Below are 20,557 nucleotides of genomic sequence, written 5' to 3'. Positions count from 1 at the left end.
GCATTTTTGCTTGAAAGATCTTACGTCAAGAGCAAAGAAATCTGAGATCGAGTAACAGTCGATATATATGTATGTATGTGTTGTAATGATTCATAGCATAACACGAAACACATATTTGTGCAATGAAAAATTCAAATTCTCTTGCTCATACGAAACTAAATTACAAATGAGTATTTAATAAATCATTTATCCTTCTTATTTTATGTATTTTTTCGAAAGTTCAAACTGCAAAAGTGCACAAAGTATACATAATGTGTATAAAGAAGTAAACACAGTACAGCACTTGTTAAAGTGACGAAGTTCTAATATTTTTATTTTCTAATACATAATACACAAAAATTTAAATTTCCATAAATATTCACAATACACAATTAAAATTCCACCATAGAATCGAATGTTCGTTGGGCTTGCCTCAAAAGACGCCATTTTTGGACAGTAACTCTAAAAGAAATCTAAATAATTAACTAACATTCCATCAAACATCACAATATTGATATATTCTATGTCACAAAATTAGAGAATCATTAAATGACCAAGAAATTGTCGATATCTCATCTCGGCACAGGCACATTTTAACACTTTACTGACTGCTAGTGATTCAACAGCATACGCACGTCCGACCGGCAGCTTAGTCGCAGATTCTCCCTGGCGCCGCCTCTGTTTCGGTTTAGACTTTCCAATACCATTCTTTCCTTTCATCGCGAACGGTAAGTTTTTCAAATTGATATAAAACTGTGGGAGCTTACAAAGCAACGCAACTGAGCAAAGTATCTTAGTACTAAATAACAAATTACTGCTCAAATAATGAGAAAGATTGTCGGCCACAGAAAGCCGATTAATAGGTTATTGGTTGGTAAGCGTCGGAGACAAGAAACCGATTGGCTATCGGTCGGTAAAGTGTTAAAGGGTGTGAAGCCTCTACTTCCGTTATGCCAGTTCAAAGTATATTACAAGTATATTATAAATTTATGACAGTTTAAACATCGACAATTTTTCGGTTAAAATTGAGCAATTTAATTTTGCGGCATAATGTGTATTATTCGACTAAACTTCGTTTAAGTAATTACACTGGTAATGAAATTATAACAGGAAACAGTTAAGCGAATTATCCTGTATACCTTTCCTGCCGCCAGGGGACCGGTACCCCTTTGTCCAGTACATTTGCCAAATCGATTCTTATATCCATCATATATTTTGAAACAATGGACCCGCAGACTCGAGAAGTGCTATGTTCCCTCTTTGTTTATCGAATATTGTGAGAAGATGTAAAACAAGTTCGAAAAAGAGAACGGTGTCGCAAGACGAAGTTTAGCTATTGTTCGATATAATAAGAAACAACCCAACGCATAAGCTAATAGACTCAACGTCCAACGAGTACGCTTTCAATTAATCGGCACACGTGTTGTGCAGTAATCAGTAATCAAGAATGTAATCAAATTTTCAAGAACTCATTCCATCCAGATTGCTCAGTCTCTTTTAATAACAAAGGTTTCTTCGATTAATTGGCTTTTCCACGGAGGTATATTTCCATCCAAGGAAAGTGTAACATGAGAGGGAGGGAGGGGTGAGACGGGGGGGAGAGAGAGAGAGAGAAAGAGGTAACAAAGCTGCTAAATGAGTCAGTTGATAAACAGAAAGGAACGAAGCAGTTTCTGCCGGAATGAGACAGCTGTAAATGAATCATTTTATGTGCTGGCCCGACTATCACGTTGCCAGGATGATAATTATGCTCGAACGAGAGAGTCTCACTATAAACATTTCGAAATTTTCGTTTACTTTTGGTTATTAATAAAACAATCTCATTTATTTTGCGTTACATATAAAATATACTACATAAAATCAATTTTTTAGTGGCCGTCGTTTTTAAATCATGCGTAATATTGCAATGGTAGCCAAATCTTATCAGTATATCAAAAAATTCTGAAATATCAGCGTTTTCCAATCCAATATACATTGTTGAAAATGTTTGTCTATGAAATTTATCTTATTTTAATCATTCTGTCCACAATAATATATATTAGAATACTTAACATTAAAATACATGTACATTTACTTATTATTTAATATTATCTATATACTACATAATATTTGAAAAAATTATCATTAGTCATTTTCATCAAATCTAAAACATCAAGGGCAAAATAAATTGTTTTAACGGAAGGATTTACTTTGTGCAAAAAAGACTCGGTATTACAATAATTTACTTTTTATGGCTTCCATGGCTCAACGTTTTTTTCATCTTTTTTTTTTTTGTTAATTAGAAAGAAAATACAGAATAATGTTTTAATTTATAGCAATGCTTCTATACCGTATGCCCATGCATTGTCGCTATTGTTTAAGAATGAAGTTAATAATAGCGCTTTTATTATGGAAATTTATTTAGTTCTTTATTTAAATACAGGGATGGCTCGTAAATGCAAATGTTTGGTGACCTTCAAGTGGATTTACATCCTGTTTTTTCGATATTTTTCTTCAGATAGCATTGCACAGTTTAAAGTAGATAAATAATAAAGGGATTTTCATTACTTAAAAATTACTGATTCTTGTAAAAGAGTTATAATTCTGATTAGACATTTTTAGTGATATTTCACTGCACAAAATTAATTAGATTGGTAAAAGGTTTAAACTGTCCATTTAAATTTTTAAACACCTTAAATTTACCAAATTAACATAATTTCTATCTGATCAATATTTCTTGTCTTTTAAATATTTCTATCAAAAAATAAGAAACGATTGAAATTATATATTATCCTTCTTCACTTATTTAAAAAGAAATCACTGTTAAATTCAAATAAAAAATAACTATACCGTGCGTGGTATTCGATTTCACTTTAATAATTTTACGATTATTTGTGTTTACATTATTCCACATCTTTCAAAGAATCAAGGAAATTTCAATGAAAAAATTCTTCCTTTCTTGTTGCGGAAACACGGCGTGAGATTAACAATTAAAATTATCAGAAATTTTTTCCAGGAGAAATCGTTCGTTTTATTCAATTATTTATAAAAATAAAACGAAGTTTCTTGCTAATATCGTGTTTCCACTTTCAAAGAGAAAAAATGTTATTTGCCGTGGCAAAAAACGTGCTTAATCGCGATCCTTACAAAACCCTGGCAGATAATAATAGCAAATTAACTTTAATTAACTTCGATGTTACCACGAGTCTAATTAATTAAGACAACGTTTAAACAAAAAATTATACGGTTTTCTTATCCGGCTAAAAATTACTGCAGTCTTAAATCACACTAATAGATCGTTATTTAAACATCTGAAACATTGTAATTAATTATAAATTATCATTGAACAATTAGAAGCTGACTAATTGGTATTTTCTATTCAGTACATTTAAGTGGATATTATAGATACATGACAATTTATTAAAATAATATTAAAAACGCTAAAATACATAGCAGATATTTTGTTATTTAAAATGTTTGAAATAGTTTTTGATTTCTATTAAAATTTTCTTTTTTATGAATTGTAATGTTAAATTTTAAATATTTTTTGCATAGATTTCTTTACATTGCAATACATTTGGTTGACTGTAATTGTATTGTCAGCTTTTTATATATATTTTTTCACATTGTTGCAAATCTTTTTCATGTGTACTATAATAATTTATTTGATTTTCATAGTCATAATAATGAGACATTATAATAAGCGTAAAAAATGGTTGCAAATGCAAAATAAAATTTTGAAAAATAATATTCGATTTTTATTTAATATTATTAAATTTGAAGAAAATGAATTATTATGTTTCATGGACATAATCTTTCATACATAAATATTTCTATATTGAATGTTTTTTATTGTAATTTTGTTAGATTGGTTTTATAATTAAAACATAATTCACTCTCTTCAATTTCTTTTATTTTCTACATTTATAATTAAATAATTGTCTCTCACAGCAAAACTAATGGCAGATGTGCAGTTATAATAACCAAAATGCTACTAGAAGCATAATTAAATATTAATTATTTTATAACGTACTCAAATATATTTATATATTATATTGCCATAAAGAATAGATTTTAACTGTATCTTATTTAGAATTTAACAATTTTTAATTTATTATTAATACTTTTATCCCGAATATACTCTACTATATTATGCTTTTACTCCGATATAACCTTAAAATCAAAACAATCCTGATGCAGAATCATATATCTATATGCGTCGAATCGATAAACAACGTGTCTAGAATTTTACAGTTGTTGAACATTCCTAACGAAGCCATGTCAGTTAAAATACAATATGTCTGCCATTGAAAAAGAATTAAGCACAATGCTAAACATTTTGGTATTTTCATAACTTGGATATATGTTAGAACGAATCGATTGATACAACGTTTATTGCATTTCCTAAAAATTTGTTGAAAATATATCTACAATATGCTGTTTTATAAAACGTGGAAAATGAAACTTATATTCTTCGCCTCTCACCTTCAAAATCATGTACAAAGAGAGTACATTATCCAATTTGCAGTCACTTCAATTATCGGTAATTATCGATTCGTGTTATTGACTTACCAAGGACATCGAAAAGCTGCTCGTCGAACCGCATTTCAGTATGTGTCCCTTTTAATTCAAAGTGGCTGCGTAGAGTCAGCGTGGAAACGGAGTGTGCGCAAGCACACGTTAACAACACAACACAGACAATATTTCTTTTCACGTGGCTGTCATGCTTCTGTCACTATACATACGGCCTATCATTCAAAACGATAAACTTACCAAATTTTCGGACCATCGCGCACGGAGGTCGCTAAGCGACTGAATGTCAAATTGTCAAACTATTGCTTTCGTTATTTGCTAATGTGCGAATGGTGAGGGAAAGACATGTGTGAGTGGGGATAGCGCGAATAGTGGTGAGGGCTATAGTCGTGCGCTAACTAGTGAAATATGGAAAGAATATTTACGAAGAAAGGGAAAAACGTTTATTATTTGTCGCAATGATTCAACGAGAATATTGTATATAACTAATTCAACGATACGATTTGTTCAACTGCTCGCTTGTTTACTCTTTGCATTTGTTCACGAGTCTTCCAACGTGTCTTAATCTTATTTGTGCCCGTATAAGTGTAGAAATCAAGTTTGACAATTTTTAACATACCGATCGTTAGATTCCGATGTTTACAATTAAATAACGATGTGGGATATTTAAAAATATAAAACTGTACGCAGTATGTAAGAATACACGAAGATCACATGAAATAAACGTGGTGAGTAGATACCATATATTTGTTGAATTTGCTGATTTTAATACCATTCGATGTATGAAAACGAATATATATTCGCATTAACACGCGAATAAAGATTAACTAGATATTTATTCAATCGATAAAACCACTTTTCTTAAATCTTTGTTCTACTCATTTTGTAAACGTGCATAATTTCTTTATATTAATCAGCTTCCTCATTTACTTCCAAACGTAACCCTAACCTCCATTCGACGATTCTATTCAATCAAGTGGGTGTTTTCACATTACTAATTTAATGAACAACACAGAAATTTTTGTTCAAAACTTGCATTTAGTATTGCATATACAAAAAATGTCAGTCGATCTTATGCATTCAAAATGAAAAGGACACTCAACCAAGGAATATGTATATTACTGAATAAATGCATAGTGGCTCTTATGAGAAGGTTGGTTTGTGGAACAATGAATAACCTTATTTTCACAAAAGGATTGTACTCGATAAGACAATTAGATAACATCGTATCTAAACAATCGGTTAATGATTGTTATCTATTACTTGCACAAATGACGATAAGTTAATCACTAAGATGAGAACAAATTATAAGTGATAATTTACTTGTGTAATGCAGAAATGCAATAAACAATTATTCAGATAAAATATTATATTGTTATAGGAAAGATATTTACTGAATAAGAAATAATATAAACAGATTATTTTGAACTAAAAAGACTGGTATAAATAACAAATCTTATCGTTAGTAATTAAAATAATTACGACATAACAAAGTATAATAATAGATAGATATTAAGTAAAATGATGGACATTTCTTCGAATACATATTGAATATATATTGATGCTAATAATTTATTAATAATTTTTATAATATTCTTATTATATACAAAAAATTTATGATAATGTATGATTATCTAACGTCCGAGAGAAAATTGTTTCTACAAACTATAAGTACATATACGTGTATAATTAATAATGCGATCTTTATAATTTTTTTATTTCGAAATAGCGTTGCAATTTGAAAAAGATTAACGTGTGTAATTATAAATTGTTTCAACCTTAATATTTGATATCTAGGTAAGAAAAAGATATCGGTCGAGAAATGATTAAAAAAATGCACAAAATTCTCCTATAAAGTGCCTTATCATCATAGAGATATTAGTATTGTTACAGTCACGGAATCAAACTCGATAACAAAATTGTTGCTTACAATATACACCGCATAATAATCCCTACTGTTACATTTATAATGTTCGAAGATAAAACATTAGGTCAACGTGTCAAAGTTACATAAACGATTAGATACTTCAACCACATTTCTATTTAATGTCGAACATTATGGAAATTTTACATGAAGATTTTTTTACTGATTTTATAAATACATAATCTTACTGTACACACATTAATATGTATTATTTGTATATAGAATATCATGGTAATTATAAAGCAATAGATAAGGGGATGAATTTATGTGAAAAAATTAATCGAGATCTAAATATCTTGCTGATTGAATCGTGATTGCTGGGATATCGCATTCTTATTAACATATCATGCGATTGGTTTTATAGATTACTTAGTTCGCATGTTATTTATGCAAAATTCAAATTTTTATCAACGCAAGTAAAAAAAATTGCACTAAAATAGAAGTTTAATAGACGTATACCGAGTATTCCCGACGTCATTCCGGGTATTTTTGCATATTTAACTTTTCATAAGTATTTTTTTATAGACTTTCGTAACCAAATTATTTGAAAAAACATAGAACAAAAAATTACACACGAGGACAAACGTAACATGTGCACTGCTTTTAGAAATGCTAAGGCATTATTCTAAGACAAATAGAATAAATATCTTTTATACTTATATTAAGAAAATTAAAAGTTATACCAATGTAATGTAATATTAAATATACTAAAGACAGGCAACGCTATACTCCAATAATTAATTGCTAATAATAACTTCTAACGAGAACACAACACCTTCCAACATGAATTAAGAAGAGATATACATGAGGTAATGACTCGAATGTATTAATTCGCTAACTAACTAGTAACTAATTAATTATTTACCAGCTAACAGCGGTAACTGTGGCAAATTAAGCATGTAAATACTACTTAGATATTTATATATGTATAAAATTTCATTGTAGTCGCTAATACCTTACCAGGGGATGTGACCAAAGAGCAATAAATAAATAAATAAAAATATTAATCTAACATTAATACTGTTAAGTTTCGTGTATTTTTGAAAAATTAGATATTTAATTTATTCTTTTCTTTTTAAGAATTATTTCAAGATTTTACATGTATTATTTGAAAAACAAAAATAAGATAAGGGAATACTCTACATGTTGCTATTCGAAGATTGGTTGTACTTGTTATCATGTTTCGTGTAAAAGATCTGTATTAGGAAATGTCAATTGGTATCATCATCAACTTCAAAAATATTCATGTCAAATCGATCAAAATGAGATACTTAAATCGAAAATATAATTGGAATAAGAATATCAGAGATGAAAAGCTGTTTTGAACGAAATAAATGGACATCTTGATAACTCTTTTCGGATAAAATCAGGATGGATATCGTTACACGTCATGAAGATTAACGCAGTTAACGATTATAATATTTGTAATTAATTGTTTGTGCGAATTTCACAACTAATTACGTTTGCTGTGAGAGACGCATACGATAATTTTTATGCGCGTAAAAATTATTTCACGATATAAAAATTAATTGCGTTGGTGACAAGAATTAACGTCAAGAAGAAAACGTGAACTTTATCAGATGATAAGAAAAGTTGACCCAAAGTCTTTTTGAAGGGTTTTTCAAGATCGTCGATATTTTTTTTGCATATCAGCGCATGCTTTTTTGTAACGTAATATTGTAGTTGATATCGGAACAAGTTCAACAATCCTTGACATTACGATCTTGAAACGACTTTGAAGAAAGAAGAAATGAGTTTAAAGCGGGATAATATAAGAATAGCGGAACTATTTGTAGAAATAGTAACATTAGTAAATATTCGATTGTTTTTTTCCTTTTTTACTTAGGTTCTTCACTTAAATCCACCCATTTGAGTCATTAGCAACCACATTACCTACGTAATAGTAATTACGTAAGATTACGTGTTAGAGTAAGGACCATACTGATATGTTTCAAAAACATTCATCTATGACTTGACAATTCGAGTCGTTTCTTAAGATTTTCCTCCACTCGATAGAACCCTCTTTCCCATTGGTATTTTGGGCAAGATGCGACGACGTGTTCCACTGAGTTTATTACACCGCATTCGCTAAGTATTGGCTGATCTTCTTTCAATAAGTAAGTAAAATTTGCATAATCAATCCTCAGTCTAGGTAAGGTCACTTGATAGTTCCAATCAAACAATAATGCATGACTTGTTTGATAAGTATCGTTTTTAATACAATGTATATTGTATATAGTGCATGAACCTTCCCACGAATTGTTCCAACGATCGTTGAGAATTCTTTAAATGATTTTAGAGCCTCTTTATAGTAAAACCGGTAAACCTGGATTACTCTCCTTGTCCCTTGTGGATTAGCTCTCCAAGTTCCTTCAATTTCAACATGAGATGAGGTACCCACGCAAACAGGATTTCAGTGGCTTGTTTGTTTAGTAGACTTTAAAATTTGCTTATCAATTATGCTTGTCAGTAATCGTAATTGGTTTAGTAATTGGATTTCCCCATTTGGTAACGTCTACAGCTGAAATTATAGAATTGTTCTATACGTTGGAAATATCGTAATTCGATAGATTTAATAAAGAAAACAAGCGATTCGAGCTATTAATAACGTCGTTTTACGATGCAATATAAATCGCTAAGCACAGCTTAGGTTTTAGGTAAAAGAGTATTTCCCAGAAAATACATTGTTCAAAGCAATTGGAGTTTAACTTGCCAACTATTGCGCGAATTTCGAGCCATGAAATGGCTTCTGGTTTACACTTATTCATAAATGTTAATTGTAAATGTTAATGAATATTATTTAATGATGTATTTCGTCTTCGTTTTATTAAAAATATTTCTTTTTTATATATCGATATACTGGTTCACGAAAGACTTAAAAATTATTGTTTATACACCCTTAAGATTATAATAATTTAATAAGATTTAATAAGATTATAATAACTCTTAAGATAATAAATAATAAAAATGTAAATATTTAGAAAACTTCTTTGTTCATATTGTATATGTCATATAGTTAAATGAAGCTTCCAGTTTAATCATCGAACAGAAAGGCAAAAGAAGCGCAGGGGAATTGTTCAAAAAGAAGAAGGAAAACCTCGAATTAACAAATCGTGACACGTTTCGAGCGCATGGCGAACTGAAGGTTGCTTACAATAAAGTTTATAAACGAAGAGGTCACGCGATAACCCTGGAGAATGTCCGCCGCATAGATTATGCTTGCGTTCTCCAACATGGCTCTCGCAGCTAATTAGCTTGCATCTTTTACCTTCACGAAAATAGTAAATAAGAAAGGTATTTTTACCCTGAGAGTCGTTAAATATAAATTCTGTTAAATTTCGATCCAAATATCGTTTTTTACTCGTCGATTAAAGACAATTACCCGAAGGTCGGTGTGGAGGTCATGTTTTTCAGAAGTTCAAAAGTTTTTAGAAGTCTCGAAGAAAGATGTCTATATGTATAATTAAATCAGTATAACGAAAGAAGTAGCGGAAATGGTAGTAATATGGGATAAATCTACGAGAATATTGCGATGATAAAAATTTTATATTTAGACTTTAATTTAATTTTATAACTTCAGATGTAGGTATGTAATTCCAAAAGATAGAAAATATTCTCAATATCTTAAGAAAGTGATTTGACATAAAACTGGAATTAAAATGTTTTTTCTGAGACTATAGAAATCGTATAACGATAAAAACAAATGCAATTAAATAAAAAATAACCTAGTTGAATGACAAAGTTGGATACATAAATATAAAATAAGTTCACGTTCTCTTGCCGCTACTGACTGATCGTCTTCAACTCTTTTCTAGGAACAGTTCACTTTTCTCCAAGTTTCTGCTCACAGGTATCGTAGAGAAATTACGTACATGAAGGTAGCAAAAAGTAGATTACAAATAAAGCAATGCTTTAAATTTGTAATAATAAAGCAAAGCTTACGTTGGAAAATACATTTAAATTATAAAGTATCTTAGAGTACCACATTTATTAATAGGTATAGCAATGCTCTACCTACGTTTTATTTTTTTAATTATATTCATAAAAATGTGAATTTGAATAAATATCCGCAATCTGCTGAGAATATCTCATTCACAATAGGCTTCATTTGATTTGAGGCATTGCATGCGCGAAGCCAAATCTGAGAAAAATGTAAGTAAATGTATGTAAAAATGTAAGTAACAAAAGAGGGCCTCAACTCCAATGACCTTAACCTTGAGATATATTATGGAGGGGAAGGTGCTGAGTAATATGTACTCTGTCTGAGGCGTGAGACAATCGTGATTCGAAAGTTAGGTTAGGTTACGTTAGGTCTGTTAAAGAGTCTGAGAGTTCAGCCCTCCCTACTTATGAATGGAATCTAACCTAACCTGACTGCATCTCATCGCTATTGGGGTCGCAATCCTATGGTAATTTCATTTTTAATCACTTATATCGAAGTAAATGTAATCTAATAAGTACCATTTGCTATTTTGTCTTAACTTTCGAACCACGATACTCAGGACCATCTATAACAAATCCAAAATGCAATAAAATTGGTGTTGAGGTCCTCTTTTGTGCATAATTACTTGGCTTTTCTTTAATAATTCATAGATTATGACTTCTATCGTGTATCTTCATCTCGACTATCTTTAAACATAAAATAGAAAGATTAAAACAATATATCTGTTAGACAATAATGTAATTGAGTTTCATATAACGTTTATCCTACTCTATTGTAATTTTTCTTCTTCCAGTTTATTGAAGACAACGACTTAGCACGATAAACGTTATCGATCAAATCAGCTGAAACATATCTGGATTATTAAGATTATACAGTAATCGATCTCGTTCTGAAAGTTATCGCTGCTACTCGCCAAATAACAACTGGTAATTCACGATACACGATGTAACATGTATTCATTGCAGTTAACGATACTACAAGTGCTAACTTCACATTTAGTTTTCTTGCTTATAATTTACATAAATTAAAATCTAATTTTAACTGTGCCGAAATAAATTTCTTTACAAAGAACTAAAAACGTTCTATCATTATTATCATAGCGATCAGTAAAATTTCATTAATAGTATTAGTGAAGCTAGTATCTATTGTACGGAAAAGGGGTCTAAAATTAAATAACAAGTATTTTGCCATCGTTTAAGAGAAATACAACGAAACCCGTGATTTACCAATATTTATCAAGGAAACCAAATTATTCGGAAAATCCGTACAATATTAATACTTAATATCTCTTATAGTGTGATAATAACTTTGTAGGTGCGAGATTAAACCCCAATTAAAAACAAGAAAAGATATATTTGTATTGGAAACTTCCTTCTTTCATCAGATCATTATCGAAATTGAGCACGCTGTTCACCAGCGACTAATCTAAAAAAGAAAGATACTAAATGGAAAAAATTTATCTAAAATTAATCATGAAGTTATCACTGATCCTCATAAACACCAAAATAGTAAATACACTCTCACTATCAAAGATTTTCCAATGAATCACAACGATTCCCCTATACAATTTTCCACTATTTTCTCGTTTACCAATAAAATGCTGTCTATTGCTTATTTACCGACTATAATCAAATCCGATCTGAAAAGTAAACTTTTTCATGAATCAAGGTTGATTCTATTTCTAAACAGCGATAATTCGAAAAATTAATGACACATATCGGCTGACAATAAGATAAAGAGCTTATGTAAAATGTAAATGATAATTTGTCTCAGAAAGATAGCTATGGTTAAATATGGGATGTTAAAAGAGTTACGTGTAAAGTGAACGACAAAAGTATTTACGTATTATAGTTGTAGAATGTTGTGGAACGTAGACATAAAACGGGAAAAATTTTCTATATTATTAATTATATATATTAAAATATGTAAAGCTTTCCATTACACGAAAATATTCAAGCTTTACATTACAAAAAGATTTAGCACATTCGATTAGGAACCATAAATTTCATGTTCTATACAACACACGTGGTATATTCGTAAAAGGTTTTTATAAATGTTTGATTACTTTCCTGAATCACTGAAAATATTGTCCACTTTTTTTTAATACCCTGTACATTGTGTGTATTCTTTCGTATACCGAACGACTATTTAAAGCCTCCTCTGTTGATATTGATGTCGTTACTTCAACAAAATGAATTTATTTTGCTGACGCAATTCTAGTGTAGAAAAATCCTAAAATATCTAGAGAAACTTCAAAGCTTCATTTGTTTACTATAACGATTTGCAGAGATATTTCAAATAATACCGAGTAGCAGATTTTGATAAGAGCGTTTAATTTAAAAAAAACTGCAAAATATCGATAAAGCGTTTTTAATACCGATGTAGATTAGGGTAATGGTAAATCCGATGTGCATTCTACTCGCATCGGTTTTAGAAAATCTCGAAAAATTCGTTCTACTGTAAAATAAAACGTAATTCTACGTTTTTTTTTTTTTTTCACGCAATTATACTTTCATTTCGTTTCTATGAAACTTTTTTGGAAGATGCGAACATTTGCCAGCCTTGAATGCAAGTTTATTCTTAGGTAGAAAACCAGGTGCAGAAAAATAACCGAACGTTATTCACGTAGAGGCACGTGAAAAGGATTTCTAAATTTATTCGTAAAAGCAAAAACTAAAAAGCAGTCTACAAAAGCAGGCGTCCAACACTAGAATAAGATGACAAATTGGTGTAGAGAAGACGTAAATATTAATATTTACGTGTGGCCAGGAAAATAGCACATGTTCGTCGTATCGTTATACAGATAGTCAAAAAAATTATGATTTTTGCATCATAGACGAGATTAGAGGCAAACCATGACTTATGTCACTATTGGCTAACATATCACTAATATCTGTATTTGCCTAAATACAATAAATAATAAGGAAATATTTTTTTCTAAATGTAACGATAACCTTCTCAACTTTTACAGTTCATATGTATTTCCCTTCCTATTTCATAAAGTAATACTGGCATAAGAATTTTTACTTCTGTTTCCTCATTGTTTCCTGAAAATTTTACTTGAATAACGTGGAAGTTATTGCAAAGCTGGGAGGTTTGGACATTTTTAATAAAAAAAATGTAAGAAGTTATATTAATCAATTTTATGAGTTGGATAGCATAGAGAAGTGACAATGTCATAAACACTATCTTTTAAAATTTGGGTTTCAGAATCATTGTGTCTGCATTGCTCAAAGTACTCAACATTCGTCCATGATACAATAGTTCAGGAGCAGATTTTGCTTGCTTTTTACATATTAGCAATTAATAAATAGAACCTGGAACGCAGTTTTTGCACTCTGTATTTTATTTCTTAGGGATATACTAATACTCATCTTATACCAAACTTCGATGCTGAACGTCCTCCTCAATATTCTCCAAAGACCTACTTACGCTTATACATATTTCATAATCGATACCTTTACGTATTGGAAAACGCCAGAAGCGTTACAAATCATTTCAAACTTTTGTTCAACTCGGACAAAACTTTTCACTGGGGTGAATACATTAATGTATGAATAGAAGTATGATGGATTTGAATAATAAATATGAATAAGTATGTAATTATGTAAAAATGAACGTAACCAAGACATTTATTATGACTAAAATTCCATCGTTACGTAAATATTACTATCATTGATTTTTTGTTGTCATAAAACACAAAAATCTAAAGTAAGAAGAATGATACAATATCAAACGGAGTATGAAGATACAAGTGAAAATATAATGGCTATAAAAATTATTTATACATTATTACCCTTACTATGTAATGAATTTTAACTCTGCTGTCCTCCTCAGTTTTATTACCCAAAATGACTGTTATATTTCAATAGATATTATTAAACTATACACAGACTTTAGACATTTGGATTTATTATTCGATTATTGAACTTTTATATCTTTTGTGTATTCCACGCTTTCTGTAAGTAAAGTAGTTCGCAGAAAGAAGATATCTGAAGAGATGCAAACGTGAAGAAGAGGTGAGGAGATCTGCAAAGTTAATTAATTAATAGCATTTCAAAGTATTGTACAATGCAGTATCTAAGTTAAACGGGTTAATGATATACCAAATTCAAATTCAAACTGTAAAAAGCCAGAGTCTTACCAAACACAAATACATTTATCATTCAAATAGTCATTAAAAAGGTACAATTATGCAGATTGGGCGACACCTCACCGATTTCAATAATCATAAAGTATGTTGTCAACAACCCGTCAAATTCAAACTATTTAGAGACAACAATTTCACATGTACCAATCTAAGGATTCATCATCGATGATACCGTGTATGGATAAACGTGTCCGAAGCTTGGATTTGTTTAAGGTAAAGAGGGTGAAGACGAATACGAGCGAATTTAGCTTGGCTGCTGCGTAGCCGAGGGTCCACGGGTTATCTTGTTCGAAGAGAACAGAGCGATGGAACTTTATCATTCGCGAGTCCCGCTCCGTTTCACACAGAATTTTTACGAGACACACGTCTGACAAGCGAACGTGCACTTACACCAATAGGATGTCTATGTTAATTGCATAACCGTGTATCGGTTCACACCGCTAACACTTTCATAATTAATGAAACTCGTTAATGGCTATTAATACTGTCGGAATTATATTTTTTACTATCTTTCGGGGTCTAAGATGGTTTTGTATACCAACAAACCTATAAATAAGCGCGTGTTATAAATATAATCGGTGTATTTAGTGTATTGGCGATTATTCATTCGTAAATTTTCTAACTACTACAGGAACGATTTCTATAAAACTATGTATATTATGGAATAAAACGTACATTACAATTGTGTGACTAGCTTCTGGTAAATATAATATTTTATTTCAACGAGACAATTAATACTTTCCAGATTCTACACCACATCAGTTATACCAAAGTTTCGACATAAATAATTTAAATTTATTGTGTAAAAAGCTGATTCATTCAATTATTATTTTCCTCGTTACTCTGTTACGGAGTCTTCACGAGTTGTCTAATATGTCTGGTAATGTTAATGGAATGAAAAATGCTTTCCTGAATTGACAGAAAACATCAACTCGCATATTTAATTTCAACATAAGTATTAATTTTGATAAATAATTTGAATTTATAATATAATTTATTCATTCTAAGAAGGTAATTATTATTGCACTTAATCATTCACCTATTCAATGTCTACTAAAACTAAGTAGAGTTTAATTTAACCGATTAATCTATTATTATTAATCTATTAAGGACCAAATTGTCATCATTAGGCTACGGATATTTATACATTTACGGGAAATTTAAAGATGCAAAAATATGCAGGATTTTTATAACAAATAAAAATGTATGAAACATGCGTAGTATTCACTATAATATTTGGTAAGTGAAAAACATCTCTGTTTAGATTCCACTCTTTTCATTGTGCTCATAAAAATACGCACAAGTATCCGCAGTCTACTTATCACATGAAACAGTCTATATTTATATCCTTTAAAACATAACCTATATATATTATATAGACTTTATTTATCCAGGGTTAAATATTCCATTTACTCAATAAAAAGAAATAGAAATAGATGTGTGTACATCTGTACGAGTGAGGAATGAAAAAGAGGAAGACAAAAGGAAAACGCCATGAGACGAGCGCGTCGCGTATGTATTGAATGAACGAATGTGTAATAAAACAAATTCATTCCTATTTGAGATGTATAAGAGAACAGAGCAGTGTACGTTAATACTTCAAGTTATTCTGTTACATCTAAATGTTGTATTTAATAAAACATTATATTATTATTTTAACAAGTCTTAAAGTTACTCACAGTCCGCGGAGGGGGAAGAAAAGTTTATCGATGGTCCTCCGGTATTCTGCGGCTGCCTCTCCATTTCAAGGTCGCCGGAGATGCTCTACACATCTGCGCATGCGCGAATGTTAACCCGCCAACGAATGTTTCACGTGATTTTACCTTCGAACCGGCAATCGGTCAACGAATATTTCGGAAATATGTCTGCTATGATAGAAGATATTTACTTTTTTCCTGACTTGTTATCGTCGAGAGACGCTTTGATTTTTATGCCTTTCTTCTCAATCGGTCTTCTTATTTCCTTTTTCTTTTTTTTTTTTTTTTTTTTTTTTTTTTTTTTTTTGTGGAGATTAGACAGCAGCCATGTTGACACGCAGATGGGGGAATTTGTTATCTGGAACAGAAACGAACGGGTGGTCAGAATGAAACGAATTACCCAATGGAATTATTCATTTATTGTATTAATTATAAACAAGCATAGACTAACATACATAAAAAATATAGAAAACAAAATATATTTCGTAGGAGAAATTCCTTAGAGTATGTATGCATAAATATTTCTCTAAATTAGCGTGGAACGTCTTGTATTATGAACAAAATGATCTGTAAAAAGGGAAACAAGAAAGAATGGGTCACTGATCGGGTCAATGTTTTGGACGAATCAATGCCAGCTGTAAAAAGCAATCGATTTAATCGCACGAAAAAACCTTCTGATACGCGTTCCTTGATCCGAATTCTTCGTTATTCTATCGTCGAAAATTATTCTAGACCAAATAATTTTCTTTCATATTCCTTCCTCTCATCGTAAACAGAACGGAATATTTAGCACGAACAAGTTGAATTATTGTTGTTTTTGTACACGTATGTTTATTATGATAAACGCGATTACAGTATATAAAAGTTTTCTATGGTTCAAATCTTTTGGGAGCCAATGTATATTTACATTTTTTAATCATTATTTCGAAATTTTTTTACTTACAGAATTTTCAATCGAAATAGATTCAAATTTATTATTTCAATAATTGTGACGAACCAATTTGGATGGAAAATTTATTTATAATTTATCCGTTGATATTTGAGGTACCAAAGGGAATTTCTAATTTAAAGATTGAGTATAAAATACAAATGTGCTTTGAAAATTTCAGGTTTTACTAATATGATCGTAACGGTCGTGTCTCACTACAGCGTTAATAAAATCTCAGAATGTTTTATATAATACACACAATAAAATTTTTGTTCAAGTACTTTTCATGGATAATTCAATATCAATAGTCTATTCATTCTCAAACCTCGATATGTACCTATAACGCCGACGAAAAGAGCGGCGTCCTCTCCATGTTTTAAATGCTACACACGTGAATCCATCAGAGGATTCAGTAAGTAAACGTCGATCAAATGCGATCAATTCCGAAGTAAACTGCATCGATAAGAAGTGCCATTGGCAGCAGGCAATCGTTTTCCCAGAAAAAGACGAAAAAAGAACGTAATTCATCCTCACTCGTCGTTCGCGTAGTCCCCGTCATATCTTGTTAATAGTGAAACAAATCCACTGTCGTATGCGACGAGGCCGATGAATACACAAGAAATAATGGCGATACGCGCAAGCGCACCGTCTACTCACGACATCACGCGCATGTGCGACATCGACTTACGGCGCGCGAAATGAAACGGCACTATGCGCAGGCGCTACGTCAATTCACGGCGCGGGCAAAACGAAGTGAATCATGCGCATGCGCAGTATTGATTCACGGCAGGTGAATCCGATCAGCCAGAAAGCAATCGGACTACTGTTGCGTCGACCGTCACCGGCGATCGACGCGCCTTTAAGTTGCGCGCGTGGGGACAATGTCATTTGGTTTCCTGTTACGTCTGTCCACGTTTCACTTGGACATCTCATTAGAGCATATATGTACGCTCGCTAGAATGACTAGAACGCTACGCAGTCGAGCGTTATGTGTGCTGTGCACGAATGTCAATTGAACAGCTTCTACGTAATATTGAATTCGTATCCACCGATGAATTTACGCGATCGCATGTGAAATAATGTTTACATATTCAACGTTGCATTTAAGGTTGTATCAGATTAATTTTCGTTGCAGGCAAGATGAAACACGTTTATGACGTGCTTGTGTCGATGTTGACTGATTTAAATTGTCTAAAAAAGGATATAAGATTTTATGATTCTGTTAATGATTCAGGGTATCGTATATATATACTGAAATTTTATTGATTAGTATGGCGGCATTGTATTAGAATCATTAACATGAACATTTGTTAAATTTAATTTGTTAATAATAGATCAAGATTTCAACGAATTTTTTTCATTTGAAGAAGACATTACACACAAAGTAGACATTTAAATTAGACTTCTCATCATAGTTAATGAATTTTATCTATACGTATGTTAACCTATGTTGTATGTTATATGTATATTTAGTGTATATGTGTAAGTATAGTGTCTCGAAACAATTAAAAATAACTACATGTTTCCCCTTAACAAGTTGCTATATCACTATAGTGACTTTATAAGGGTAATGAAACCATTTAGAAACTAAAGCAAAATTAATGGAGAAAATTTAGTGATATTCCTTTAATCCTATTAATTAATTCGTTTCGATCCTATTTATTACTAAAGACTCCATTATGTCATTGCATTTTTGTTATAGCAGAGAAATTTACTGTTCAAAATATTTTCATTGAAATCTATAATTATCCGAAAAATTCTTTAATTTTATTGTTCTATTATTATTGTAGTTCCAGCTAATAATAAGGTAATTTAAGACATAATACATATATGCGAATATAAATTGATCTTATTTTATAATAAACAATGGTAGCTGTGTTACGAAAAATTATGCAGTTAATAACTTGCAGTTATCGCAGGTAATTCCTTCAACGGTTTTTAGGAATTTTTGATAACAAATAAAATGTGACTTCTGAAGATAATTCTTATCGCTATAATTAATAATAAAAATAATACAAAACAATTCACATTTAAAAAAATTACAATTTATTATATTTCAATTTATTATAATTGAATTTAATACAATATTTCTCCACTTACGTGTAATTCTTAAATACTTCAATTATGTCTCTTTACGTAGCTTTTCTATTTATGTAGTGCCCTATCTTCGACGATTCTAACACGCCCGATAGAAAAAGTCGTGCAAAAAATAACGAGTCGTCTACCTTGAATAAATAAATGAATATCTACGTTCTTGCTAATTTTCATAACGAGCACGACAAAATTATTGGAAACTTGATCGTTTCAGAATAACAATTTTCTTTCATGTGTTGTGTCCTATAAAACGGAAGAATATATGTATTAAAATATTTAAAGAATGTACATATGGTATTAAATAAAGTAAATTGATGAAAAATGTAATTTAGTTTGAAAGTTCCAATATTCTTTAATATATCATGACCCGTAATAGTTAACCTTGCAAATCGCCTTATTCTGTAATAAATGATATTAATAACTACGCCATGAATCAAATTTTCGTGTTTTAAAATTCTGTTCTAAAATTATTTTCGCAAAGTACTCGATCTCTTAATACAACGAATGTCAGGATTATACCACATGTCGTTAGGAAGGTATTAGCCATTAGAAGCAGTTTATGTCATAGATTAAATTTTCTAACGTCACTCAAATAAACACGATAATTCGCTCTAATCATTGTGAAATGATTAACGGACAAAAAATTGGTTGCAATTAAATACCTTCTAAAAAAGTTGTAACGCATTCGTATTGTTTGCAATATCGATCTGTAATTCTATAATAAATATATAATGTAATATGTTGTGCACAATATATCATTTATATCAATAATTATATAGCAGAATTTATATATGTGATTTATGTCTGTAGTAGAATAGATTAGTGATTAAATATTTTGTAAGCTTGGAACATTTCTAAAATGTTTATAACCTGTTGCATATTTAGACTAGTAATCATATTAATACATATAGTAACTAGTAACTAGGGACGAACTAGGACTTAAATTTTTAGCGGGAGATTACGAACATGACCCTCTATCTTTAATTCATCTTTTAACTCTTCGATGGCCAGTTCGCTCCTGATAGTATCCATATATGTACAGTATCCAAAATAAAATATGGGATAAAAAGTATTGGCACTTAGGTTTAATATTATTTACTTTAGCAAAACGTAATATTTTCAAGAAATATATTAATCATCATTTTTCCAAATATTACTTATCAACTATTGCAAAATAAAAGATGAAAACGGATATCTTTAACAATTTTGTTTATGATATTCTTTAATATTTTAATATTTTGTGTTTGCATTTGAACATATTTTGAAATTTTGCGGCTTCAAAACTGTTGATCACAGAATTCTTGAAATGCTCAAAAGGTGGCGTATTTGT

At 30.5% G+C, this 20,557-nt stretch overlaps 1 protein-coding gene across 3 annotated transcripts in view; it reads right to left on the bottom strand.

Annotated features, from left to right (window-relative positions):
- Positions 1 to 16,266, bottom strand: part of Hnf4 (Hepatocyte nuclear factor 4) — a 47,602-nt gene extending 31,336 nt beyond the window's left edge. For 2 of the 3 annotated variants that reach the window (XM_072018672.1, XM_072018673.1), the window contains exon 1: positions 16,188 to 16,266. In XM_072018672.1, the coding sequence (XP_071874773.1) occupies positions 16,188 to 16,251 (64 nt within the window). In that variant the 5' untranslated portion in view covers positions 16,252 to 16,266. Of the gene's footprint in view, positions 1 to 4,530; positions 4,777 to 16,187 lie in introns of those variants that run through there. The other variant, XM_072018674.1, reaches the window with a different exon arrangement.
- Positions 16,267 to 20,557: the final 4,291 nt, after the last annotated feature.

The sequence above is a fragment of the Bombus fervidus genome, chromosome 15 (assembly GCF_041682495.2).
Source record: "Bombus fervidus isolate BK054 chromosome 15, iyBomFerv1, whole genome shotgun sequence".
NCBI classification, from domain to species: domain Eukaryota; kingdom Metazoa; phylum Arthropoda; class Insecta; order Hymenoptera; family Apidae; genus Bombus; species Bombus fervidus.
The sequence above is the reverse complement of the archived record's forward strand: the minus strand, read 5'-3'. Positions and strand labels throughout refer to the sequence as shown.